At 45.5% G+C, this 26,516-nt stretch overlaps 1 protein-coding gene across 50 annotated transcripts in view; it reads left to right on the forward strand.

Moving 5' to 3' along the window:
- The window catches only part of RALGPS1 (Ral GEF with PH domain and SH3 binding motif 1), a 309,544-nt gene that overhangs the window by 119,502 nt on the left and 163,526 nt on the right, over positions 1–26,516 (forward strand). For 36 of the 50 annotated variants that reach the window (XR_011432401.1, XR_011432403.1, XR_011432402.1 and 33 more), the window contains exons 5-6: positions 11,837–11,920; positions 25,842–25,931. Coding sequence is in view for 47 of the 50 variants with exons in the window: in XM_070250754.1 (XP_070106855.1) it covers positions 11,837–11,920; positions 25,842–25,931 (174 nt within the window). In the remaining 3 variants the exon portion in view is untranslated. The remainder of the gene's footprint in view (positions 1–11,836; positions 11,921–25,841; positions 25,932–26,516) is intronic. The other 14 variants (XM_070250762.1, XM_070250763.1, XM_070250779.1 and 11 more) reach the window with 1 other exon arrangement.

The following is a 26,516-nucleotide window of genomic DNA, read 5'->3' on the forward strand; positions in this document are numbered from 1 at the left end:
AACAATCTGTTAGCTGCTCTTGTCATTGTTTTATCATTATTGTTATTATTATTATTATTCTCAGCCTGGGAATAGGACTGAGCTCGCCTAGAAGGACCCTGCATGCCTCTCAAAGTGAGGAGGAACCCTGCGGCTAGGGGTTGGTTATCTTAATGTGTTCCCACGTGTTCTCTTCCTGTCTGGTGAGATTTGGGGCCACACGGTTTGGATCTCAGCCTCTGCAGATGGGTCCCAGGTGTAAGGTGACCAGTGTTGCCTCTCTGGTGTCTGACCAGTGGGTTGTATCTGCTGCCGACACGCGGACCTTTGAGACTGCCTTTTGTGGGGAACATGGAGACATTTGGGACTGTGTGTGTGCTGCCCATCGGTTGCTCTCTCTGCGAATTCCTCTCCTGCTCTGGACAGCTCAAGTGCGCAGTGGGGCCTCCCACGCCCCCCTCCCTGCCTGCTCTACCTGGACGCACCTCTGGCCTCTCATATTTCTCCCCCAAAGCCGTGCCTGATCCCACCTGGAATTTAACCCTCTGCCTTCCGCTGCCTTTCTCTTTCTCCTCTCTCTTTTTCTTTTCTTTCCTTCTCCCTCCCTCCGCATGCCCCTTCCTTCCCTTCCCTCTCTGTGAAACCTGAGTCTGCCCTGGTCGTTGTGCTTTTTCTGTTCATTGTCCCTGTCTGCCCCCAGCCTGCTTCCCCAGCTGTTTCCTGTCTCCTGCCTCACCAGATTGGCATGTCCACTGCATCCCTGTGGAACGTTGCGGTGCCTAGAAGCCCCCACCCCTTCTGGACTGTGTCTCTCAGACTCAACCTCTGCACACCCCCTCAAAACACTTGGAGAGAGAAAATCACTGCGGTCACGCGGTCTCCCAGGGCAGCTCTTACCTCACAGTGTTTTTGTGTAAGGCTGCACATGTGACCTCTGCTTCCCTAGGCATGTAGATGGGAGAGCTGGGAGGACCTTAAAGACCGTCCAGTGCCACTGTGTTTTACAGACAGGAAATGGAGCCACTCGCGTGGGAAGGACTGACCCAAAATCTCAGAGGGGGTTTGGGGCACAGCTGAGATTAGAACCCAGGACTCCGACTTAGGATGTCCGCATAAAAACATGAAACTGCCAGTGGGAACTGCAAGTGTCTCTCTCGATCTTTTTTGAAAGTACTTCATTCCGTCTGTAACCCGCGTTCCTCTAACAGCTGCAGCTGGATCTACCTGAGCCACTAGTGACCAGCTCCACCTCCCTTTGAGGGGACAGGGGAGCAGAGGTGGGGATAGACCTTAAGTGACGGGGACATAGAGAACCTAGGGCAGTCACCTGTGAGTTCGTCCCCTGTTCCGTCTGCCTTCTTGTCCCAGGCTGACCTTCCTCTCTGGTGCTTAGCTGGCTGCCTGGGCCCCTGCCTCCCCCTGGCCCTGCTGATGGGGCTTCGGTTTGCCTTCCATTCTCCTGCCTGACCCCTCCTTTTCCATAAGTGTACCTTATATTTCAATGTCATACCTTTGTATGTTGGTTAGAGCTGTGTTGTCCAATATGGTGGCTGCATGTGGCTACTGGGCATTTGAAATGTGGCTAGTCCAAATTGAGGTGTTCTGTAAGTGTAAAAACCAAAACTTAGTCTAAAAGGTTTTGGAGGCTTAGTAAAAAAAAAGGAATGTAAACGATCTCATTAATAATTTGTTGTAGTTTATGTTGATTAAAGGTTGAAAGATATTTTGGACATACTGAGTTAAGTAAAATAAATTGTTAAATTAATTTCACCTGTTTTTTTCCTTTTTTAAATTTGGCTATTAGAAAATTTAAAATATGCGGTTTGCATTATATTTCTATTGGCCAGCACTGGATTATAGCTTCTAGGCCTTTCTCAACCAGGGAATCCATGAGAGAATTAACCCTAATGCCCAAAGGTCCATTTTATGTAATGAATGTACCGTTCTCAGGAGAATTAAGAAAGTCACTCAAATCATTTTCAGTGCTCTGTGGTTCAGATAAAGAACCTGGTTGAGAAAGGCTGTGCCACCTGTTGTTTCTAATTTTAATTCAAATTCCTATAGTGTTTCTCTGTTGTGTAACGATGGCTGTGGGTTTCAGATGGATATTACTGAGCTTCTGAAAGTTCTTTTTTAAAATCTCAAATGAATATTGCATTTTGCTAATTATTTTTCAGTATCTAAGAGGAGCATATCACTTTTTTCTTCTTTGACTTATTGATGTGCTGTTATTTTGTTAAAGTTTTCAAAACATTAGCTTATTCTAGTATTTCCTAGACAAACCTACCTGGACATGTAGGATGGTTCTTTTCCCCCTTGTTCTGTATTTGTTGGGTGTTAGGGTTTGGGGCTTCTTTGCATCACTTTTTGCTCTGGAATAAGTTATTTAGCATAACAATGAGGTGTTCTTTAAAAGTCTGAGAGGACGCACTGGTAGAATCACGTGGTCCTGGAACCTTTGAGTTAACTTTTCCAGTTTCCGATGTGGTGTTTAGCATACTCACCAGACAGAAAAGTTTTAGTTGGCCAAAAGAGGGAAGGCGGTGTACAGACTAGGTCAGAGCCTGCATCTTCGCATGAAGCAGGTACTTCCAGAAATTTCATTTTGTGCTCCCAGCAGTGTTCAGGATGACCCTGCAGTATATGAAGATCAAGACTAAGAAGGTGTGAACTGGGCTTAAGAACATGATTACCAAATTTACATTGCAGTGGAGACAGCAGCAGATGAGATAGTCCAGAAAACCAAAGTAGAGTTAAAAGATAAGCTGAAATTTTCTCCTAGAACTCAGAGGAAAAACAAAAGGAGATGACTATGATGAGTTGTTTCTAGGAGATGTCATGTGTGTCTCGTAGGAATTCTACAGAAGGAGGGATGGGGCAGCTATGAGAAAATGTTTGTACCATGGTAAGGACAAAAGCAGGTTATAAAACCACAGATTCAGGATGAGCTCAGTTGAGAGCAAGTGAGTGTGTGCGTGTGTGTGTGCGCGCACCCGTGCGTGCGCGTCCCTGCATCTGCGAGTGGGGAGTGGCCACCGTGCTGGAGACAGAGGTGCTCTGTGGCTAAAGGTCCAGGCTCCTAGAACAGTCGCCTTGGTTTGAATCCTGGCTCTCACATTGACCACATATGAGGATTTGAGCAAATTGCGTAACTTTTCCAACTAAGCTTTCATTTCTTCATCTGTAAAATGGGGCTATAATCGTACCTATCCGATAGGTGTGTTGTGAGAATTCAGCGAGCAGTGGATAGATATATGTCAAATGACTGACGTGCCTAGTGCCTAGTAAGGGCTCAGTAAATGTCAGCTGTTGTTGTTATTGTTACTATTATTGACCAAAACGTAAACTCTGTTTTTTTCTGGGTATTAGGCTAATGATGATTTAAATTTTCTTCTATGGGCTTTCTGTATTGTCTCAGTTTTCTGTAGTGAATGTGTTCTAGGTCCGTAATAAAAAAACGAAGTGTATGCTTTTTTAAAAGAGAACATCTGAATAATGATGTTATTTGGAAAAAACATTTTCCAAGAATATGGAGCAAGAGAATTGAGCACAGTCCCCAGTGTCAGAGGAGAAAAGGAATGTGTGGCCCCGTGGGCCTCGTATCTGGCTTTGGAATCTGGGCAAGCCGCGCTCCCGGAGCTGCTCTCCGTTCTGTGCATCGGGGCCTTTCTCTGTCACATGGATGGGTGACTGTTCACAGGGATGCGGCTGGCTGCTGCGCTGCGTTGACAGCTGGTTCTAATTGTGCAGAGCTGCACAGCACTAGGGCTAGAGAGGGAATGTTTTGGGAAATTTGCATCATCTTCATGACCCTAAATCTACGTTTCCTAAGCAAACAGTAGTTGGAGGATTTGATGAAACAGTAGTGGCTATAAATGTTGCTATTCTATACAAACTATTATGACTGAATGCTGAGAAAGATGAATTACTTCTATTCATTCAGTGGTCTCCGCCCCCATCCACACATCCTGACTCCACAGAAGGCGCCAATTTGTCCCCAGTGATTCTTTCCTGCTGTGGTTTGTCCAGCTGGGGGTTCTGAGGCCCTGTGGGGCCCCCGTGTTCATTTCTCCGTGGGCCCAGCCTCCTTCTTATCTCCACACACACAGCCCCTAGCAGGTGTTTATTTCCAATTACTAAAGTGAATTGCTCTCACATGAGAAAATTATAATACCCCATTTGTGAGATTATAGTACAAACTACATTACAGGACAGCAGAAGAGCACTTGATGGCTTTGGATCTATCTGCCACTCTCTCGCTCATGTGATCATGGCACTAAAACCTACCTAACATGCATGGGGCTATTGAGAGCTGCCTCTGCTCCATCCCTTCCCATCCTCCTCAGAATGAATCCAGCCCTTATCTGGCCTTCCCCCGCCACTTCCTTCTGCCACCTCTCCTCCCACCATCCGCCAGGCTCATTCGGCTCCAACCACGCTGGCCACCCTGCTGTTCTCAGAGATTCCATGGTATTCCTGATTCCGTGGCTTAACATCTGCACTTCCGTCTGCCAGGAACCCTCTTCCCCAGTGACTTTCAGAGCTTGCTGCCCCACCTCATTCGTATCTCCACTCCAGTTTCAGTTTATCAGCCAGGTCTCTGGGGCATCCCCTCCAAATAGTCCGCTCCTTCATCCCGATGAATATTTTGTCAAAGGATTTGTCACTGTCTGGCTTATTACAAATTTCTCATCTCTCTCCCTGCTGTGGAACATCGGCTCCATCAAAGCCAGAGCATTTATATTTTGTTCACTGCTGCGTTTCTTAAAACAGGCTTTAACTCTAGTAAATCAATGAATGTACATGTGCTTTATAAACTGTCAGCTACCTTTGTCCCTCCCTTTTCGCATTCTCTCCCGTCCTTATCCTTTCTACTCACCCTTTCCGCTCTTTCTCTGTCATCATCGTCCCCATCTAAGAAAGAGCTAAAGACGCCTCAGCCCACTGACAGCCACTCAGAAGGCTGGATCTAGCAAATTTCCTTTAGGACTCCACCTTGGAAAACAAAGCAGGAAAATACAGTTGTCCTTTGTCATCTTGAGTTATGGTGATTTTTGGTCATGTCTGTCTCCCCCACTGGACACACTGCACTCCTGCAGGCCTCGGCTGGTCCGTCTTGACCACTCCAGCACAGTGCTGGCCCTCAGTTGGCCCTGCCTTCCTCCCTTCTTCCTTCGCCGCACCATTTATCCCTCTCTTCCCTCCTTTCTTCCATCTTTGTCTCCTGTCCCTCTGTCCCTTTTCTTTTCCTTCCACTTTTCATTCCAGCCGGTTTTGTTCCAGGGAGGGTTTAAGCATCTGGCACGAGCGCTCCGCGAGGCTATCCTGGCTCCCCAGTTAGCTGCCGCCTCCTTTGCGCTGCGCCTGATTAAAGCCGGGACGTCTCCCTGAGGACAGGCATGTTTCCCGAGGGCCCAGCTGGTCCTGATTGTCACATGATTGCTCCACCTTTTCTTTATAAACGTCGATGCTGATAAGTTATAAGCAGGTTATGACTTTATACAAATTTTGTATACTTCTGAGTATTTACTCAACTGTTAAAATTTAATTTTAGAACGTTTACAATGTATAATAGTGTAATATGTCATCTATTAAAATTTGTTTCAAAGTAATCCTGTACATGGTAATCAAATAGTACAGAAGAGCTTCTGGAGAAAGGCCTTGATCACTTATGCCCGTCTCCTCTCCAGAGGTAAACTCTTTAAACTTTTTTCTTCTACGGATGCCTTTTGGAACTTTATTTGGCACACTGAAACCTCTCCTTCTTGTTTCATCAGCTGATGTCTCTTGACTGCTCACTTCCTCTGCTTTTCCTCCCCTTCTCCACTTGCCGCCTCTGGCAGCTGAACATTTTCATTGTCAAATTCGTTAAATTAACATTCTGACATTCTGCAGCTACAGCCAATCCCATCACACTTTTCCTTAGATTGGCTCTAAAAGTTGAACACTAACAAATAGCATTCGCTATTAATATGGCTTTGTAAATATGACTCAGTGCCAAGCTAAGGAGTGTGCCAGGGTTGAGTTTCATTCCTTAATGACCCTGGGCCGTTCAAGAGAGACTGTGCCTCGTGTCAGGGACCCACAGATTCTGTTTTCTTTCAATCCATCAACTGCCTAATATTGGAATATATATATAAAATATCTAAACATATTAAATGTATACTATTTATTATTCCCTGAGATTATAATTCCTTTTTTCTATTGTCATTTGCCTTCATCACGTGCTCAAACTTTTTCAAGCTATTGTATTTTTATTTCTGTCCTGTCTCCGATGGCATTGGTTGTCCGTCAGGCCCTTTGCCCCGCTCCAGTCTGAGTCCGTTGTTCTCTGGCCCTTTTGCACAATGGTTACTGCGGGACTTCCCTTCTCAGTCCTGGATGGTTGGGCTGTTTCCTTTCCTTTTTTTTTTTTTTTTTTTTTAAGTCGTAGTTACTGAGGTTAGAATAAGATTGAAATTAAATTTCATCCAGTAGAATTCACCCTTCTGAGTGAACAGTTTGGTGAGTTTTGATAAATGTGTGTTCTCACGGAGCCACCGCAATCCAGAGAGCAAGCTGGTCCATCACCCCAAATCCCCTGCTCCCTGTGCCCATCGGTCTGCTGCCTGTTCAGCCCCCGGCAGCCGGTGAGCTCGTTTCTGTCCCTGTGCTTTCTACCTTCCCCAGAATGTCCTATGAATGGAATCATAAAATATTTTTGTGTCTGGTTTCTTTCACTGAGCATAGAGCCTTTGCTGTCCGTCTGTGTTGGCGCGTGTACCAGTAGTTTATTCCTGTTTGCTTGCTGAGGAGCTTTTCATTACATGGATGTATCACAGTTTGTTTGTCCCTTCACCAGCCGAGGGGAATCTGGGTTGTTTCTACTTTGGGGAAATTGGGAATGAAGCTGCTGTAACCACACACGTACGGTTTTTTGTATGGACACATGTTTACATTGGTGAGACTGCTGGGTCATTGGGTAAGTGTGTGCTTAATGTTATAAGAACTGCCCATCTGCTTTCCTAAGTGGCTGTACCATTTTGCATACCCAACAGTGAGGTGTGAGAGTCCTGAATGCTTTACTCCTTACTCAGACCCCACCCCAACCCCGAAGTGGGTGCCTCAGTGGGTTACCCATTCCCAGGGGTGTTTTTAGAACTCCTTTGACTAAGTGTGTGATTGTCCTGCTAGTTCTTCTGAAGATTGTTCCAGAGGGTAGGATGGCAAAATGGGGAGAAACATGGAGGGAAGAGGGAAAAAGGTTGCCATTAAGCAAAATGGTAATGTAGGCTGGTGCCAGCCTGGTGGTGGTCCCTGAGGTCAGATTTAGTGACCTTTCCTTGACATGGTGCATTTTCCACGTGGGTATGTTTTAGGAATGCGATTTGGAGAAGATTGCAGTCATAATTAAGCACATGTGTGGAAGGGCCAGGTGTTGGCACCAGCTTCCTGTGACCTGATGGCCTAGATCATGTGGGGGTCTTCAGGGAGGACTTGTCCTGCTCCCCAGGTCTCCTCTTCCAGGGCCTTACCTTATTGATCCTAGACATGATCAGTGTCAGGCCTTTCTCAGGCCACCACAAGGCATCTGACTCCCAGATCACTAAGCACAAAACTGGCAGCTGGTGGGGGTGCTGCTGGCAGTGTGGCCCAGGGAAGCTTTGCAGGGTGAACTGACACCAGAGTTGACTCTTGCCGTCGTCCAGGAATGCTTGCAGATGCGGGTACTAAGACGAGGTTGTTTTTCTATCAGTTAGGGATTTTTTTCCATATTTCTTTGTAATAAACATTCTCCTTTGACAGTCAGAATGGATGTCCAAATGAATCTCACATTGTTCGGTGTTTTTTTTATTTAAGGCAGCTGTTCAGACACCCTTTTGGTGGGGCCTGCTGATTCTGAGGTGCCTGTGGGAATGCCAAGGGAAGGTGTCCAGGAGATAGCTGAATATCCTGGTCTGGAGCTCAGGACAGACTTGGGCTGGACAGAGACATGTAGTTGAAACCATGGCAGCATATGTGACCTTCCAAGGAGGAATACAGACGTCTAAGAACGTAGAAGACGAACTTGGGCAGATGGGGGTGAGGGTAGGGACATGTGTCGGAAAAGAAAAAAGCAACTGGAAAATAAGACTGCGAATGAGGGGCCCAAGAGGTGGGAAGACAACCAGGAGAACCAGGGCTGAAGGCCAGGGCAGGGAGTCGAGAACATGGCAGGAAGCTTGCCTAGCCCGACGCTGTCGCTGGTAGAGCAAAGTGCGATTTCAGTGGAGCAGAGGGAGAAGGGACGGAGAAGGAGGTGGAGAGGGAAGCGGGTCGAAATGGTAAGAACTGACAATCCTTTCAAGAAACTCACCTGCAAGGAGAAGAAAGGGAGTGAGCAGGAGCTGGAGGAGACGGGAGGTCTACAAGAGATACGTTACTATCATTGTTATTATTATTAATGGAAGAGGCTGACGCACATTATAATGCAGTGGGAAGAAGAAATTGGAGAGGAAGAGGGTGAAGAGACAGGGATGGGGAGGGCACAGCAAGGCCTCTGAGCAGGGGGAGGGGATGGGACCCAGAGGCAGGAGGAGTGTGTGTCCTGGCAGGAAAGGGCCACTCTTCCATTAAAGCCAGAGGAAAGGAGAAGATGCAGATGAATTTGTACGTTTGGTAGCAGAAAGTCTTTTTCTCACAGCTTCTGTTTTCTCCCTGATGAACCCGGGGAACAGCCACATGACAGAGGACAGGTCCCAGAAGAAGCTGGCAAAGGACTGTACAGGCTCTTCCTCTCCTTTCACATCCAGTTGACCTCAGCAGAGAACTCAGAGCCAAGCACAGCCTGGGTGAGATCAGGGTCCCAGCACAGCCCAGGGGCAGCGGAGTGGCTCACCAAGGACACAGGGCTACTAGGGCCTTACCAGCCTCAGCCCAGCCCTTTGTCTCCCTTCTAGAACCAGCCCTGCCTCCTCTGGCCAATTTTCACTTAATTACACCCAAATCAGTTCCATAGCGTGGACCTTTTTTAGGCATTAGTGACTGGAAGAGTTTTGTTCTATTACTTCACATTTTCCAAACCCACTTCACACAGATGGAATCTGTTGTATTCCTATAAGGCCAAACAGGAGAGGAACAGTGCCAAGGAGGTTGGGCCCAGGACTTGTTTTATTGTAGATAGAATGGTATTATTTCTTTTGACGTCTTGATAAATCTTTCTGCACTGAATTTGGGAGATTTCAACACTGAGGAATGCTCATACTCCATTCATTCAACAGATGCTGCTTGGCATCTCCCGTGAGTCAGGCCTGTGCCCCGTATGTCACCTCCTTTGTCAGGCTTTACTGCTCTTGGTCTTCGCCACAATTCTGTGGAGTTAGTTTCAGCATCCCTGTTTTCATCAGTGATGAAACTGATGCCCAGAGAGGTTAACTTACCTGGGGTCGCCCAGGAAATAAGTGACAGGGCTGGGATTCAGAGTGAGGTCTTGGCTCTAAGCCCTTTTGCTTCTTCCACTTTATCAAGGAACTTCTCAAACATAATGTTTTACTTTGTGGAGGTTTTAATTTTAAATGTTACATGTCTTCCAGTGCAAAAAGTTCCTTAGGGAATTGTCAAAATCCAAGAACTGCACAAACCGTTTTGGAATCAGTATCTTAGAAATGTTCAAATCAAATAAATTCAGGGCAGATGTATTAAGTACCTGCTTTGGTTCCTGCCTGAATGGACATCAGCAAAATGAAAGATAAATAATAATAGGTTTTGTTAATAGTTCGAGACAGCAATGAGTGTGCTATGGGAGAAAGAAGAGGGTATGTGGAGTTAGAACTGAGTGACAGCAGTGTGACCCTAGGAAGAGGGAGGGAGGGAACCTTGGTCAGGTACTTGTATCGTGCCAGGTGCTCTGTGTGAGCTTCACAGATAAATATAGTCTCATACCCATTTTAAGATGAGAGAATTGAGGTTCTGAGAAGATGAGCCTCATGCAGCCGGGGTGTGGAGGGCCAGGATCTGACCTGGGCCTGTCTCACTGTAAGGTCCACACTGCTCCCTTTCAGGATGCCCTCTGAAGTTACCCACAGTGTGGAAATAAGACCACAGCCTCTGAATTAAATGGACACTCACGTGCACACACACGCACACACACGTGTGCACACCACACACACACATATGTGTATGTAACTTCTGCTGTTTATTAAAGAAGTCAGGAAAAAACTAAGGGAGCAACTGTGAGCCAGAAATTGGGCGATAACTACCCCTCAGTCCTTGAATATCAGTTTTACGAATTCTTTTTTCTGCCAGATTATAACCCATGCCTTTCCAGGACTGGCTTTGGGACCCACAGGGGAGAGAGGCTCTTGTCCTCACAGTTAAACTTCAAAAGGGGAATAATATACATTTGCAAAACAATTAAAGTCTGTGTTTTAAGTCGGAGCAGGGTGAAAGGAGTAAATGTAACTGAGGTAGGTCAAATGGACATTTGAAAAGAGCCTCAAACATACATTTTCAGAACAAGGAGAATCATGGTAAACAGAGGGAAACTCTACGTCTCAAAGAGATTCTTGTCTCCTTTGCAAAGAAGTGGAGTCAAAGTCTTCACTCAAGATGATGAATGATACTGAGTCCTTTTCCTCTTGGTTAAAATAGATGTGGTGAGGATTACGTGAGATAACATATGAGGTACGCAGTCCAACACCTGGCATGTGGGGGATTCTTGATCGTGGTAGCATTAATTAATATCATGGTCGTTCTGTTACCAGGGGTCTAAATTGTGAGGGTGAAGGACTTGGCAGGGTCAAGGATGGTGGTTTTTTCCTGTGGGTCCTGGGAGGGGGAGGATGCCCTTTATAGAAGTGAGGCAGCCAGGAAGAGGAGCTGTGTTTCTTAGCTCCTGGTTGGTTCCCAAGCCTTCTCAAGTCCAGGTCATTCATCTTCTCTCCAGAGCCACCCATTGCCTTCAGCCAGGCTTCCCACATTGCCACAAGCCAGGCTTCTGTGACGTAGAGCTGGGCCCCTGCGATGCCTTTGGAGGGCGCAGCACCTCAGGCGTAACTGCTCGGCCAACAAGTTTGGCCTTTGGCCATTCCCACTGCCCTCCGTGACTTCCTAGTAGACCCCTGATCTGCCTCTCTTCCACTGCTGGGCAGCTCACTCTCACTAAAGATCTTATAAAAGTTCCAGGTGTGTGGCAAAAACAAATGTTATTAATAATACGAGGCCTGATATAAATTAAAAGGAGGTCTTGTAACTTAGGGGTAGAGAACTTTAGAATCGACCCCCTTTCCTCCATTGTCTGCCAGGGCTCCCTAAGGCACAAGCTGAGAATGCCAGGCATTTAGGTAATGAGTTATATGCGAGGTGGGAGGGGCCAACTTCAGGAAGGAATCAAGGTAATCCCAGAAGCCTCTGATTGCTGTGGGCTTGGAGCGGGACTTTCCCTGGCTCCAGGAAGGGAGGACGTCACGTGGCTGATGAAATCTGAGATCCTTCAGCCAGATTTTAATTTTGAGTTAGCCTGGGGGATGAGTCCTGTTGGTTAAAACATCATGCCCTCTCAGACAATTTGTGTTAAGAAGGGACTTCTGGTCCCAGGGGAGCCGGCAGAGTGGCAGTGGTAGGATAAAGCGTGTTTTGGCACAGCAGCCCTGGGAAATGTGGCTGGGGTTGTGGAGAAATGTATTCCACTTCTTACCTCTGGGGGGCCTCAGGATGCACCTCCACCCACAGACCCAGCCCTCCTCTCCAGAGGAGGAGAGCCCCCTCCCACCTTGGTGAAGACGTGGATAACCAGGGCTTCAGCCCTTCCCCACCTCTGTGTTCACATTCCAATTAGATGCCCCTGGTGTGTTTGCATCCCAATTAGAATCACTGTTGAAACTGACTCTGTGCTTCCTAGGAACTAGCCAGCTGTGGATGGAGTAAGAAGGAGAAACATAGTCTCGCTCCCAACGTTGTGGCCTTTACCCGGAGGTTTAACCAGGTAAGCAACGCCCCTTGCATGTGCCTGTCCAGACAGCAATCTGTTGGCCCTTGTAGGCTGGGAGCCCTAGGCACCTGGCCCCAGGTCCAAACCCTTCTTCCTGAACACCCACCTTTATGGATTCTTGTGCCATCACAGTCCTTTTTCACAAAGCAGGTGTAACTGAACACATCTTTTCTGTGTTGAAATCATTTTAGTGGCTTCCAATTCCACTTAAGCTAAAGTTCGAGCACCTTAACGTGCCCTGCAGTGTCCTGCACGGTGGATCTGGCTTCCGTCTACCACCCCCTTACCCCGCGCCCCCCTCCTCCATCTTTTGTCCCTCCCTGTACTCTGTGGGCTTCAGCCATCTGGGCCGTCCTTCTCTTTCCTGATGTACCATATCTCTGTCCCGTCAGGCTCCCATATGTGCTGTCCTCTGGGCTCAGAATTCTTTCTCCCTGTTCGACTCCTAGTCAGATCTCAGCCTGAATGTCACTTCCTTGGGGAGCCTTCCTTGAATCCCCAGCCTGTGTAAGGTCTCCCCATCATATGTTCCCTCACTGCACCCTGTACTTCTGTATGTGATCCTTTACTCGTCTGTCCTCATTTTGTGTAACCCTGTAGTCTCTATCTTCCTTGCCAGTCTGTGGGCTCCCTGAGGGCAGGACCATGTCTATCTTGTTTATCCCTGCGTCCCCTACCACCTTGTGCAATGTCAGGCATATAGTAAACCCTCAGTAAGTATATGTGGAGTGAATGAATGAGATGCTCAGGAAACACTTCGTGCACTGAATTTCTTTGAATTCCTGATGGCCTGGTCAGTGACCCTGTACATACTTCTACAAACTGACTTGGTCCAATGAGAACCTTTGCTCCAGGTATGGAGATCTGCATCCCCACTTGTTGGAATGATGATGGGAACTTGGACCAACTTAGGGGGTCTCAGCCAGACCTGCCAGAACACGATCGTCAGTAGAAGGCACCCTGAAAGACCCTCTTTGGATAGATCAAACCTCTAAATAGTGCTGTTGACAGTTTCTCTTCTTTCTTCTTGTTTTTCTGGTTCCAAATGAGGACAGTGGCCTAGAGGTTGCCTAGTGTGCGTGACTGGACATCTGGGTCACGGCCTGGGTTCCCTTTGGGCCCTCCCTCACGCTGGGCCTTCCTTCTCAGAAATGCCAGATCTTGTGTATCACCATTGCTCAGCCCTCTCCAGGCTTCCCCAGCCTCAGCTGCCACCCAAGTACAGCAGGGGCCTCAGCGAGTAGTCTGTGGATCAAGGCTGGAGTTAGCATTGGTGTTGTTTTATGAGATAAAATAGGAACTAAGAGAAGCCTGGATGTATCTGCGGTAGGGACTGTACCATTTGTTTTGCAAAGAGAAGTTCTGAAGCCTTTTGTTTCTTTTTTTTCTTTCTTTTCAAAATCTTTTCCTTTTCAACTGAGCTTAGTCTTTTAAAAAAAACCAGATGTGCACACACTATCAGGGGATTCATAGTTTCCTTAGCAAAACTATTTGAGTGGGAGCCAGCTCAGTCCCACCTCTGACTGGCCGCAGAGCTCCCGGAGGAGGGCCGCTGGGGGCTCTGATGTAATCTGCTTTGCACGCGGAGGCCAGGTCAGCTTGGCAAAGGGCATTGCAGCTTGTTCTGCAAACAATTGCATTGTGTCCAGCTCACACCAAGTGGGTGAAGCGAGCCAGAAGTAAAGTTGTATTTTCCCAAACAGAATACTCTGAGAAATGGTCTTCCTGCTGGCCTGTGAGCCACTCAGAGCTGGCAGCTCCTGGACACAGCCCTGGTAGCTTTGGTTTGAAAACTGGCCAACAGCCAGGCCTGGTCAGCCACCGGGGCCGCTTTTCCTGAGATGAATTGATTGGCATCCTTCCTGGTGGACTTTCATATGTGAGAACAAGGCTCCTCGTCAGAATCCAGATAAGGAAAGCAGGTCACTTACCTTTCTTAGCCTCACTTTCCGTATCTGTAAATGTGCATAATAGTAGTGCTCACCTTGCACAGTTGTTATGAAAATTAAATGAAATGATATGTGGAGAGCTCTTAGCGCAGTGTCTGGCATGTAGTCGGCATCCAAACGTTTTGGAGAAATAAGGGGGGATGTGAAGATCAGCTGTTTGGAAGGAGGTTGCTGGGGCATTTGAGGCTCCTTGTGGCCAAACCAGAAACCCAGTGGCCAGTATCTTGGTCAGCCCCTGGGGGCTTGCCTGCTTCCCCCGAGATGGAGGAGCTCGGCGAGTTCACTCAGGGTCTGTATGGCAGGCCTGTGTCTTGAACAAGGAGTTCACCACGCACTGCAGAAGTTCTCGACCTTTTTTGGATCACGGGTTCTTTCGAAACTCTGACAGTATCACACATGAATTTGCCCCCAGATAAATGCACAGATATATAAATTTGCATTTAATTTTAGTAGATTGGCTGCCCACCCCCTCCCTTTAGGGATCTGTTGACAATAGGCTGAGAAGCTGTGGTCGCAGGCAGTCAAACAGCCCTAAAGTCTGGGTCTTAGCGCTACAGCTTATTGGCTGTATGATCGTATGTTGGCTTTCAACCTCTCACCTTCCTCGTTTGTAAAACAGGAAGAGTCTTTTCAAGTGGTTTTCAAAGATTAAACGAGAATCGTGGCTGTAAAGGTTTAGGTCAGCATTTGGCATGTAGTAAACAGTAACATTAGCTTTACAGGAAGGTGCAGCGGAGTGGGAGCTGCGAGCTGGAAGGAAGTTTTGGCTTGGGCCCACTTGCTCCTAGTAGGGTTGGGATTGTGTCCTGAAGATGCTGAAGAATTCAGAAAAGTTGGAAGAGGGAATTGGGAGAACTTGGTTCTAGTCCAGACTCTGCAAGCCCCTTCCTCTCTTGGGGTCTCAGGACCCTTATATATTAACGGATAGTGGACAGGGCCAAGGTCCCCGACGTTTTGCCCTGGAGGACTGCTTTTCGTTTTCTCATGGACTCATTTGTATATAGTTCCTAATGACTGAAACCCTGCCTCAAACGCGCCTTAATGGCTTATGTAACAAAGCCAGGGAGAACTTGGACTTCGCATATCGCCAGGGGCCTGGGGCATCACCAGCTGACCTCAGCGCTGCTCTCTGCACCTCTAGGTCCTGCTTTCCTCGCAGCTGGCTCCCTCTCGGGCAGCCGACTCGTCTGGGGCTGCAAGATGACTGCCAACAGCTCCTGGCTCACAGCTCATTCTGAGGGCAACCCCAGCAGAAAAGTCCTGCCTCTTCTTCAGTAGCTCTATCTGATGTCTTAGAATTAAGACTCAAGGGCTCCCATTGCCCTGACTTGTATCCCATCCTGATCTCATCACTCTGGCCAGGAAGACGTGAGGCTCTGGTTGGCCGGTCTCAGACAAGGCCTTCCCGTGGAGGTAGGGGCAGGGGCTGAGAATGGAGCAGTGCTGGTTCCTCAGGGAAAGTCGGGGTGCTCTGACAGGAAGACACTGGGAATGATGGCCAGAAAGGAAAACACAGGTATCACCGTGGACTCTCTTCTCTCTTCCTTCCTGCTCTGAGCTTTCTCCCCATCAGTCTGCTGAGACCCCGTCACTCTCAGTTCTGCCTTCTGAACTCCCGTGCCTCGTTAGCCTACGCATTGGTTCCTCCTCCTTCTTGGCTTTAATCAAGACTACTCAAAAGACGTTTATTGAGCACTTAGGCTCATCTTACTGAGACAGATACTGTGCTAAGCATCTTACCTGCATTATCTAATGCAGTTTTCACAAAGCCCACTGAGGTGGATGTTTTAAAGCTGTTTGGTGGATGAGGAAACCGAGGCTCTGGAGAGTGAAGCAGCCTCCTCAAAGTCACATAGCTGGTGAGTTTCCTTTCTGAGGGGCTCCTCCTTTCTTCTGACAACTGCTCCTGTAGGACCCCCTGTTGTTCTAGGCCTCATTTATCACAGGGCTGCGAGACAACATTAGCCTTCTCTTCCCTTCCAATGCTACCTCCAAACTATTCTTTCCCCATTGTTTAAACTCACTATACAGTGGAGGCTCATTACTTCTGGTTATATTCATTCATTTATTCAGTGGACATTTACTGAATGTGTACTAGGCTCTGTGCTAGGTTCAGGGTCAACAGTAAACTCGATATAGCCCTTGCTGCTGTTAGCTCGAAGTCTGATGTGGGAGACAGACAGTCTGGAGGAATCAGCACTAGGATGGGGAAACCAGAGGAGAGGCATGGGCAGTAGGAAGGGAGGCCAGGAGACTGGATCAGAGTCTGTTCCATTAATCAGGTGAGGGGTAAGGCATGTGCAATGGCTGGGCTCAAGAGAGTATTAGGAGACTGAATGACAGCACTTGGTGACTGGCTGGATTTGGAGGGAGGTGACAGGGAAGGGCAAAGGAGGGGCCTCTGGTACTTGGCAGCACCCTTCTTTGGGCTTGAATACAGAAGGAGGAGCAGTTGTGAGAGTAGGAGGTGAGTTACGTGTGGACATGGGGGCTGAACCATGCAGCAGGTAATCGGATCTTGGAGTCTGGAAGTCGGGGTGGGGGTGGGGGGTCCACCCTGGAGATGCAGATATTGGAGTCATCTGTGTTTGATGCCGCAGGAGTAGATGAGATCATCCAGGGAGAAACAGGCTCAGGTGAGAACCTGAGGATTTAAGGGCGGGGCAGAGGTAAGGGGGCTGAGAGAGAGCAGCCTGGGGGCAAGAAGAACACCCAGAAAGGGTGTTGTCTTGAATCAGTGTTTCAAGGATGAGGGAAAGTTATAGAACAGGTCAACTAAGATAGGACTAAAAAGGAGGCCTTTGCATTTAGCAGCGTGGGCGTGCTGGTGAGCTCAGCAAGAGCAGTGTTGTGCGGATGTAAAATGGAAGCTGGCTTGTAGCGGCCTTGAGTGGTAGGAGATGTGAGGAAATGGAGAAAGTGGGTGTAGGTGATGCTTAGAATAGTGGTTCCAAGGAGACAGATGAAAAGAAGGGAGTGGCTGGAGGGAGCGAAGATGTCAGGGAGGTGGTTTTATGTTCCTTTTTTCTTTTCAGTGGGCAGAGCCTTGATAATGTTCATATTTTGAATAGAAGGAGCCAGTAGACCAGGAAAATGAGGTGAGAGAGGGAATACTTAAGGAAGTGAAGTCCCAGAGAAGGTGGGAGAGGCCAAGACCTGGGGGCCTCTTCCTTGTAAGAGGCGAGTGGGCAGAAAGGAAAGATGCAGATGCAGGCCCACTTGTAGGTGTGGTGCAGGCAGGTTCATGGTTTCTCTTTCCTCCGTGAAATAGGAGGTGAAAGGGGAAGCAATGGGGTGGAAAGATTGAGAGGTTTGGAGAAAGCTTGCAAAACCCACTCCAGGGGAAAGGAGAGAGCTGACTATGGGAATATAGAAAGACTCTTGGGCAGAGACCATGGCCCAGATGAAATGCAGATTGTGGCTTTTAAAGTAGCCCCAGTGCATGAGGGTAGACGGTTTTCTCCAGTTGCGCTTTGCAGGCTAGGAGTAGGAGCTAGGAGGGCGAATGGTTGGATCCATCCACAGCTGGGGGTTAGCAAAGCAGATTGTTTGCAAGGACCAGGGGACGAAGGAACTTAGAGTACTGGCAAAGGAGGGGCTGAGATAACAGATGCTAGGCGGTCAGTCTGCTCAAGAGGACAAGGATGCCGAGGAAAAGGGCTGCAAGGGACTCTAGGGTGTGGTGCGAGGGAAGGATGGGCACAGTGGGGGCTCAAGGAGAAGGTAAGGACCAGGAGGCTTAAAAGTTGTGGCCCAAGACTGGAATTGAGGGTTTCTGATGTACAGCAGTCCTGGGTGATTATGAGAAGGAGGTGACTGAAGTAGTAGGTGCCTAATAGTTGCTGAAGTTGAGGGGACCTTGAGGCCACGGTCATTCACAGTGATGTTGAAGTTGTCCAAGGAAGAAGGCAGGTTTTGGTATGGAGAGCACGACAGTGACCCAGATCCTGATCTGTTTACCATCTCTATAGTTTTTACCTTTTCCAGAATGTCAAAGGAAAAAGGGAATCATACATTTATGGCCTTCTTTCACTTAGCAATACATATTTAAGATTTATCCATGTCTTGATGACTTTTTTTTTAAGTTATTTATTTTTGCTGTTGTTGAGGAAGATTGGCTCTGAGCTAACATCTGTTGCCAATCTTCCTCTTTTTGCTTGAGGAAAATTGTCACTGAGCTAATATCTGTGCCAGTATCCCTTTGTTTTGTATGTGGGTTGCCACCACAGCATGGCCACCAACCAGTGGTGTAGGTCCACGCCTGGGAACCAAACCCAGGCCTCCGAAGCAGAGCCTGCTGAACTTAACCACTGGGCCACAGGGCCAGCCTGAGGCTTTTTTTTTTTTTTGGATGAATACTGTTCCATTGTATGGATTTACTAGTTTGTCTATGCATTCACCTATTGAAGGACATGTTATTTACTTTGAATTTTTACAACTATGAATAAAGCTGCTAGAAACATCCGTGTATTGTTTGTTTGTTTGTGAACATAAGATTTCAGATAAGCTGAGTAAATACCTAGCAGTGCATTGCTGGATTGCGTCTGTACCATTTTGCATTCCTACCAACAAAGAAGGAAAGTTTGTGTTGCTTCAGATCCTTGCCAGCAATTGATATTTTCAGATTTGTTTAATTTTAACCATTCTGATAGGTGTGTGGTAATCTCACTCTGCTATGCTTTATCCAACGCTCCTGGACAGTTATGTGGTCCTGGGTGCCTCACATGAAGGTGGCGGTGGGGGAGGGGGGTGGGCTGTCACACAGGAGTGGCATGTCAGTATCACGGTGGCCAGAGAGCAAGTGAAAAGAAAGCATGTTACACAAGGATCAGGTAAAGGATCTCTGAATGAGAGGACTCAGAGAGGAAGCAATCAAGGTTTTCAAGTAATTAAGGGTTTCTTATGGGGAAGTTGATTAAAATAACCTGTGGGGCCTAATCATTAAGTACAGGGACCAGGAACAGAAGTGGGGAGGCAGTTGCTTTCTCCTAATACAGAATAGTTCCCTACCCAGAGAGGCTGAGGCAGAGAACAAACAGGGCTTTCTCACAGCGACTGTAGAACAGCATCTGGTGGTGGGGTCAGGGAGAGGGTAGGGCTGTTAAGTTCCCTTCTAACTCCAGGTTTCTAAGAAAATTGTGAATGGGCTTATGAGAAATTTGTGGCAAAATAGACCTCCTAAGAAAACATACTATTCTTAAACCTGGATTTTTCTTTGCTTTATGCTTTGATTGTTTTTATTTGTGGTTGATTAAATAAAGGCCTTTGTGTTCATACCTATTCTGCTTTATTAATCTGTAATACTGTTGTGAAATTTCCCGGGGGATATCTTAGTCTCCAGGGGCTAAACTCCAGTGCTCGCTATACCACCAAAACAGTAATAGTGAAAATAGCAGCCTGTGTTTTAGAAGCTTATTAGCACCATGACCAACTGGCACTTATTCCAGGTATGCATGACTGGTTCAATAGTTGAAAATCAATTACTGTATCAATAGATTTGGAAAAGCATTTAACAAAATTCAGCACCTATTAATCATAAAAAGAAAATCTCAGCAAATTAGGAATAGAGGGGAACTTCTTCAACTTGATAAAGGACATCTACAAAAATCCTGCAGCCAACATCATTCTTAACGGTGAGACACAAGGTGCTTTCCACCTGTGCCTGGGACCAAGGCAGGGCTGAGCTCTCTCACCACTTCCATTTATCATCGTACTGGAAGTCCTGGCTAGGGCAATAGAACAAGAAAAAAAAAAAAGATATACAGATTGAAAAGGAAGAAATAGAACTGTCTTTATTCACAGATGACATGATTGTCTATGTAGAAAATATCAAAGAAATCTATTAGAAAAACCTCCTAGTATTAATAAGTGACTATAGTAAGGTTGCCAGACACAAGATCAATGTACAAAAGCTTTCCTGCATACTAGCAATGAAGAATTGGAATTTGAAAAAAAAAATCATTTACAATAGCACACACACACACAAGTAGTACTTACGTATAAATCTAACAAAGTGTGTACAGGTTCTATGTGTGGCAGACTACAAAACAGTCATGAAAGAAATCAGTGTAGATCAAAAGAAATAGATATTCCATTTTATGGATTAGAAGACTCATTATTAGGATGTCAGTTCTTCCTGACTTGATCTGTAGATTCAGTTCAATCCCAGTCAAAATCCCAGGAAACTGTTTTATAAATATCAACAAACTGATTCTAAAGTTTATATGGAGAGGCTAAAGACCTAGAGTAGCCACACAATCCTGAGAAAGAGCAAAGTCGGAGGACTCGCTCCACCTGATTTCAAGACTGACTGTAAAGCTACAATAATCAAGACAGCTTGATATTGAAAAAAAGATAGATACCTAGGACAATGGAGCGGAATAGGAGCCCAGAAATAGACCCAGGCAAGTATGGTCAACTGATCTTGGACAAATGCATTGAGGGCATTCAGTGGAGAAAGGGTAATTTCTTCAACAAATGGTGCGGGAACAACTGGAACATTTTTTTACACGTATAAAAAAATGAAGCTAGACACGGACTTTCGACCTTTCCTAAAAATTAACTCAAAATGGATCATAGATCTAAATGTAAAAGACAAAACTATAAAAAATTTAGGAGAATCATAGAAGAAAATCTACATGCCCTCCTGGTGATGATTATTGGATAACACCAAAAGCACACTCCATGAAAGAAAAAACTGATAAGTTGGACTTTATTAAAATTAAAAATTTCCATGCCTCAAAAGAGTTGCAGAAGTACAAAAGACATTCTCTTAACAAAGAGAATTAAAAGACAAAGCACAGACTAAGAAAAATATTTGCAAAACACATATCTGATAAATGACTTGTATCGAAAATATACTCTTAAAACTCAACAATAAGAAAATGACTTAATTTAAAAAATGGGCAAAAGATCTGAACAGACACCAAAGAATATATACAAATGGCAAATAAACATATAAAAGATGCTCAACATTGTTTGTTGTTGGAAATGCAAAAACACTACACACCTATTAGAATTTATAAAATACAAAGAAAACTTTGTAAAACAATATCAATTGCTGGCAAGTATCGAGAGCAACAGAAACTCTCATTCATTGCTGGTGGGAATGCAAAATGGTACAATCCAGCAATTGGCACTCCTAGATATTTATCAGCTTATTTGAAATCTTATGCCTGCACATGCACACACAAACAAACAGCACACAAATGTTTATAGCAGCTTTATTCATAATTGTCAAATACTGAAAGTAAGATATGCTTCAATTGGTGAGTGCATAGACAAACTGGTAATCCATACAGTGGAGTAGTATTCATCCAAAGGGAAGAAGCCGTCAAGCCATATAGAGACGTGGATGAATCTTAAATGCATATTGCTAAGTGAAAGAAGCCAGTCTGAAAAGGCGACATATGTATGATTACTACCCTTCCCTCCCTTTTTTTGACATTCTGGAAAATGTCAAAAAAAATTCTGGAAGGTAAAACTATAGAGATGATAAACAGATCAGTGATTGCCAGAGGTTTGAGAAGAGGAGAGGGTTTAGTGAACACAAGGGATTTTTTAGGGTGGTGGAGTTATTCTGTATGATATGTAATGTTGGATACATGACACTATATATTTGTGAAAACCCATAGAACTTTACAGCACCAAGAGTATACCACCCCAGTATATACAAATTTAAAAAAATTCTTTGTGGAGATTAAGGGGTCCTAGAATGGAATGCAGAATATAACAGAAGAATCTACCTGTATTATAAATGTACAAAACAACCTCACTGAGGAGGGTGAGGGAAAAAGGTGTTGACCTAAGTAACTTTGGAAATGAATGGAGCCTGTAGGACTGAAGACGAAAGGAACTGTATGTAAGCACTGTACTCTGTTTGATAAAGTAGTTTCCCAAGGGCGATGGGTCACAATTCTGGGGCCACTATATATGAATACTGGAATTCAACAATGAAGGAAATGGATGGCAGATGGCGGGAGGCAAGTTTCTCACTGTTGGAGTGGGAAGTTACAGACAAGCAAAGGGAGAAGGTTAGAATGATCCATATGATGATGGATTGGAGTTGGAGACATCAGTAGGAACTCATGTTTAGTTTAATACAGATATAGATGGTACGTGCAGAAATATTTATAGATATAGATATATGTGGATTAGTACACACACACACACACACACTTCCTTGCTCTGCCAGCTGAGATAACCTAGAAACAATGATACCCCAGTACCAACAAGCCTACCTTGCCCCCACATCTTGGTTTCTAATACCATTATCTAATAAAAAGGAACCAAGACTCCTTGGAGAAATATCTGGTTCAGGACTGGGGCAAGAAATGGATAAGATGAGCCTGTAGCATTTTGTAGTGCCAGAAAGTAAGGAGAAGCTCAAACCACCCAACCAACCAAAACAGTGCTGTGGTATGTCAGAGGGATGCAGGAGCCAACTGAAAGAGCTCTCAGTGGCCAAAGCTGGAAGAATTCAAGCAACAAAATAAATAATGTAGTATTGGATTGTAACCCAAAGTATAAAATAAATATCCATGAGTTCATTCTGCTAAAAATAAATGATTGAATAAATAAATGGGGGAGGATAGACAAACCTCCCATGCAGAAAAATTCTGAATAACTTATGTAGATACTTTGGCCTCAAGCAGGTGGAGCGCATCTGCCCACTTCTTCCGTAGTGACCTCCTTCCAAAGTTGGAGGTGATAGTGTTATTTATGTAACCAGTTCCCTATTGACAGGCATTTTTTTTTTCTATTTTATTTTGTAAACAGTGCTTCAGTGAACCCTTGGATGTATGTCCCTCTAAATTTCTGTATTTTCATAAGATAAATATTCTAGGGGGGATATAACTTTAACATCTGGAAAGATATAATCAGGTTGTTCTTCAAAATGGTCTTATGAATTTATACTCCCTAAAACAGTGTATAGGAGTACCAATTTCTCCACACTCTTGGTACAACACATGACTCACAGAGAATTAATGTATTTTCTTTAATATACAAAGACCTTTTACTAATCAATAGTAAGAAGACGGATGTCACAATAGAAAGATGAGTAAAGGACCTGAGCAGGTCATTCACAAAGCATATGGGACAAAGGGCCTTTAAGTACTTATAACAAAAAAAACTGAAAAAAAAGTGGAAAAAAAAAAAGTTAACTGCGTAGTCCTGAAAGAAATGCAAAACAGAAACAGTGAGACATTATTTTGACCATTAGGTTAGTAAAGAAAAAAAGAATTGTAATAACTGGTATTTGCCTGTGTATGGGAACATAGATCTGCTCAAACTTGTTGATGGATAAACAAATAGGCTTTGGAGGCCAAGTTTTTTATATGTACTTTTGAAAACAGGTACACATGCTTTCATTCACTCCACCTCACAGGAATTTATCCTAAGACCTTAATTAAAAATGTATAAAGATATATGTATAAATATGTTCACCACAGTGTTGTTTATTACAGCAAAATAATTAGAAATAACCTACCCAACAATAGGGGGTTACTTAATGATGATACATCTCGAAGATTAAATACTTGGCAGCTGCTAAAAATTATGTGGTAGGAGAATATTTATTCGCTTGTCAAAATTCTTGTGATAATATGATTAATATATACCAGTTAAACTGAAAAAGACAAAACGTATGCTCTAGGTATGGGAAAAAGACTAGAAGGACACATCCATAATGTTTATCATGATAATGAGTTTATAATGTTTATCATGAGAGGAGTTTGCAAATGATTTCTGTCCTTTTGTGCTTATCTCTGTTGCCCTTGTTTTCTGCATTAAGCTTCTCTTAAGTTTTGTAGTTAGAAAAGAGAATAAAAAATGTTTAAAACTATGCTGATTCTACCTTTGTAATGTCTTTCTTATCTGCCCCTTCTCTCCGTCTTCTGCATGGTCCTAGCTCAGGCCTCCCATCCCTCGTGTGGACCATTGCATCAGTTTCCTATTGGATGTCCCTGCCCCTCCACAGGGACTAACCAACCTGTCACTCCTCTGCTCAGAAGCTGTTGGAACTCTCCTCGCATAGAATAGTGTCTTAGGTCCTTCTTGTCGCTTTGTTCCTCCAGACCCCCACAATCTGGCCTTCACTTCCCTTTCCAGCTTCAATCTCCCTCATTACCCCCACCCCCTCAGAGCACCTGCAGCACCAGTCTCGTTGGCCTCCTCCGCTCTCCCTGCTTGTGTGTACCGTCACACCTCAATCCTGTCTTCACCTGTTTGAAGTCTACCCATCTTTCAAGGCCTCCCTCCTCCAAGAAGCCTTCCCCTGTCATTGCTTCCGCCGTAGTCCCGTTCACTTGGTTTATGCTTCTATGGCCATGATCACCTGCTGCCTTTTAACACAGTGATTTCTGGAGGGTCCTGCCTCCTCCTTTGGTCACCTCCGTATCAGGCAAGGACCGATAGGGTCTACACTCATAGTGCTTAGAGCCCGTACACAGTAAGGGCTTCCTGAAAGTCTGTTGAATTGAGCTGACCCAGAGTTGCCTCTGCACACCATGTGCTGCAGATCAGAGTCAACTCTGCCATGTTCCATAACTATGCCTTAAATATGTGTGATTTTTTTGGCATGCACGAATCTATTATACCATATAAACTATCACACTTGGGATTATGTGGCATAAAAATGTGCATGTGTAAATATAAAGTTTATGGGCGTGTCGTTTGGTATCCAGAAAATCTTTCTTCTGTAACTGGCTAGTAAACATTTGAGTCTGAACTTAATTTTAGGCAATTCCTTGGAAAAAATGATTTTATGGAAACCCAGGCTTGTCCTCGAGGCAACCCCAGATAATTATGCAAAGAAAACTTTTCTGTAATATTCCTGCTTATTATAAAAAGCAAATCTTTGATTCTTGATTACTCTTTCCTTGTTTTCTCATTGAAAAGTGATGAAATTTCAGTAAAGAGAATGCATTTGGTTGCAGCAGGAAATGTCCTTTGTTAACTCTGGAATATCCTTAACTTTTTTTCTTTGTAAAATTTAGAGGTTTTAGATACCTCACCTTGTTTTTAATTCTACACATTCCCTGTCTTCTGCCCAGCTCTCCACCTTTCTTTGCGGTGTTATCATTGCACTTTTGGGCATATGTGTTTCACACAGAACTATTGTCATAGTAGTGAAATGTAGACAAGAAAGCTAACCACTTCCCAGCATTTCTTGGCATGAAGCCCCTTCTGTGTTTCATTGAGGCGTCATGCGAGTCAACAACACTGGTAGATGACTTTCTTGCTCCCACCAGGATACTCAGGGGCTCTGGGATGTTGATTTATGTGAGAGGCCAAGCACGAAAGATGTTCTGAACCAAAAGCACCAGTGTACCCTTTTGGCACGTGCTGTCTCCAGAAAAACATGCCCCTTAACCTGCATTGCTTTATGGAACTTTGAAAGACATTTTTCTATTATTTAGATTATTGAATGAACCTCTCCTAGAAAACTACATTTGTTACAACTGTGTGAATATTGGTGAATCCTTCTTGTCTTGGGTCTGGCTGGGGATATGGATCTTGTGGGTGGTACCGCCAGCCAGTGTGCATGTCCCTTTGTTTGGCCATTTGTCCACTTGTCCATCCACCCACTCATCCATCCGTGGTCTCCCCACAAGTGGGACCTTCCAAGCGGGAGTCCTGCCTGATTCATCTCAGAATTCCCTGAGAATTAGAGAGATTCATATGTCGTGGAGGCCCAGTAACTCCCCTGGATGATGACCAAAGTACGTACTTCTCTAAGCACCACTGCATGTTGGAGAGGAGGTGCTGAGAACACGGGGCCCATCTGCAGGGGTGGGTGTTGTAAAGGACCCTCCACCTCATGCGACCCTAGGGTGTGCTCTCCTACCTTCCCGACCTCTTGGGAGTCCCGTGACAGTGGTGGGCAAGGGTGACATGGGTGGTCCGGCATTTAACAACTTTTCTGGTGTGTGTGTGTGTGTGTGTATGTGTATTTGACTCTACAGGTCAGTTTTTGGGTTGTACGAGAAATTCTAACAGCACAGACTTTAAAAATAAGGGCAGAAATCCTGAGCCATTTTGTGAAAATAGCCAAGGTAAGCTGTTTTATTATTTTTCTTCCTTCCTTTCCTTTTTTTTTTTTTTTTTGTTTCAAAAATGTGTTTCCTCAGTACTTTGGGAGCTGCTTTGCTCTGGGCCTGCTGGGTAGGGGGCTGTGACCTGACTTCCCAGGCAGGGGCGGCTGTAAGACCAGCCTGGCTGCCCACTCAGCCTCCCAGCCCCCACGCATGCATTGGCAGCATGCTCCTCCACCCCATGATTTTGGCAGCCACGCATTCTCCTTATCTGGCCTTTCACGGACTCTCTGCGAGACTCCCGGCTACGCCTGGGTCCATTCATCTTCCCACTTGAGGTTTAGCCTGTGCTGGGGGTTGATGGGTTTCAGTGAGTATCAATGGTGGTGAGAGATCCCATCCTGCACAGTTTTGTCCCCAGTCAGCAGAGCTCACCCCACCCTATTCTGAGCTCAAGGCCTGGGCTGGGTGACTCTGCTGCTCCCACCCCCACCTCCTGCCCCTGGTCTGATAGGTTCTGTCCTTGCCAGTTGTTGGGCACCAGGCTCGTGTCTGCCCCCTACATTTCCCCTCCTCTTCCCTCATCTCTGCCAGCCCAGACTGTGA

Source organism: Equus caballus, chromosome 25 (genome assembly GCF_041296265.1).
Source record: "Equus caballus isolate H_3958 breed thoroughbred chromosome 25, TB-T2T, whole genome shotgun sequence".
NCBI lineage: Eukaryota > Metazoa > Chordata > Mammalia > Perissodactyla > Equidae > Equus > Equus caballus.